The 862-nt window shown below is 63.7% G+C and overlaps 1 protein-coding gene across 1 annotated transcript in view; it reads right to left on the reverse strand.

The window, feature by feature from the left end:
• SLC30A5 (solute carrier family 30 (zinc transporter), member 5) overlaps positions 1-768 on the reverse strand; it is a 44,877-nt gene extending 44,109 nt beyond the window's left edge. Inside the window, 1 exon segment of the mRNA XM_011959369.1 lies at positions 14-768. Within this exon segment, the coding sequence (XP_011814759.1) occupies positions 14-147 (134 nt within the window). The 5' untranslated portion in view covers positions 148-768.
• Between the last annotated feature and the right edge of the window lie 94 nt (positions 769-862).

The raw sequence follows: 862 nt of genomic DNA on the forward strand, positions 1-862 counted from the left end.
GAGACCAGGGAACGTGTATGCTGAGCAGCCCAGCCGGTCGCTGCCTTTCGGATAGGTCCCTTACCGAGCGCTGGGTACGTCCACCGGCCCGAGGCCGCCGCCGCCGCCGGGGCCGGACAGCACGTCCCCGCCGTATTTCTCCTCCATTCCGGGGCTCACGAGCCGCCACCGCTGCCCCTGCCGCGGGGTCTCCTCATGTCTCGCCGCTGTCGCGGAACAGCGGGCACAGGCGCGTCACTCCCCCATGGCAGCTGCCCCGTCGGGTTCCCGCAGGCCGGGCCGCCACTGCCGCTACCGCTGCCGCTGTCCCCGGCTCCGGCCCTCTAGCACACGCGCGTCGGGACTAGGCCGCGGGCAGTTCCGGCGGCGCCAGGTTCTCGGGAGGCAGCGCCAGTAGGGACGTTGCCAAGCCACGTCATCAGGCCCAGCAACCCTCACTCCCAGGGGAGTGCCCAGCCTTGCGTCTGCGCAAGCGGAACACTTGCCTTTCCTCGCCGCTTCTTAGGCTCCTCCCGCCATGTTGTGGCGCATTGAAGCCCCGCCTCCTATCAGCCTCTTCAGTTGGCGCTCCAGGTGCACTTTCCTGTCCCTGCAGTGCCACCTATGGGCCGTCAGAAGTACAGCGGATTCCTGCAGCGCAGAGGGAGGAGGCGTCGAAAATGTACAGCCAGTGTGATTAAACAAAGTTCACCAATCTTTTCCTCTGCGTTAGGGCTTCTGTTTTTTTTTTTTTTTTTTAGATGGAATTTCGCTCCTGTTGCCCAGTCTAGAGTGCAATTGCGCGATCTCGGCTCACCGCAACCTCCGCCTCCCAGGTTCAAGTGATTCTCCTGCCTCAGCCTCCCAAGTAGCTGGGATTACA

Source organism: Colobus angolensis, unplaced genomic scaffold (assembly GCF_000951035.1).
Source record: "Colobus angolensis palliatus isolate OR3802 unplaced genomic scaffold, Cang.pa_1.0 Scaffold49, whole genome shotgun sequence".
Classification (NCBI taxonomy): domain Eukaryota; kingdom Metazoa; phylum Chordata; class Mammalia; order Primates; family Cercopithecidae; genus Colobus; species Colobus angolensis.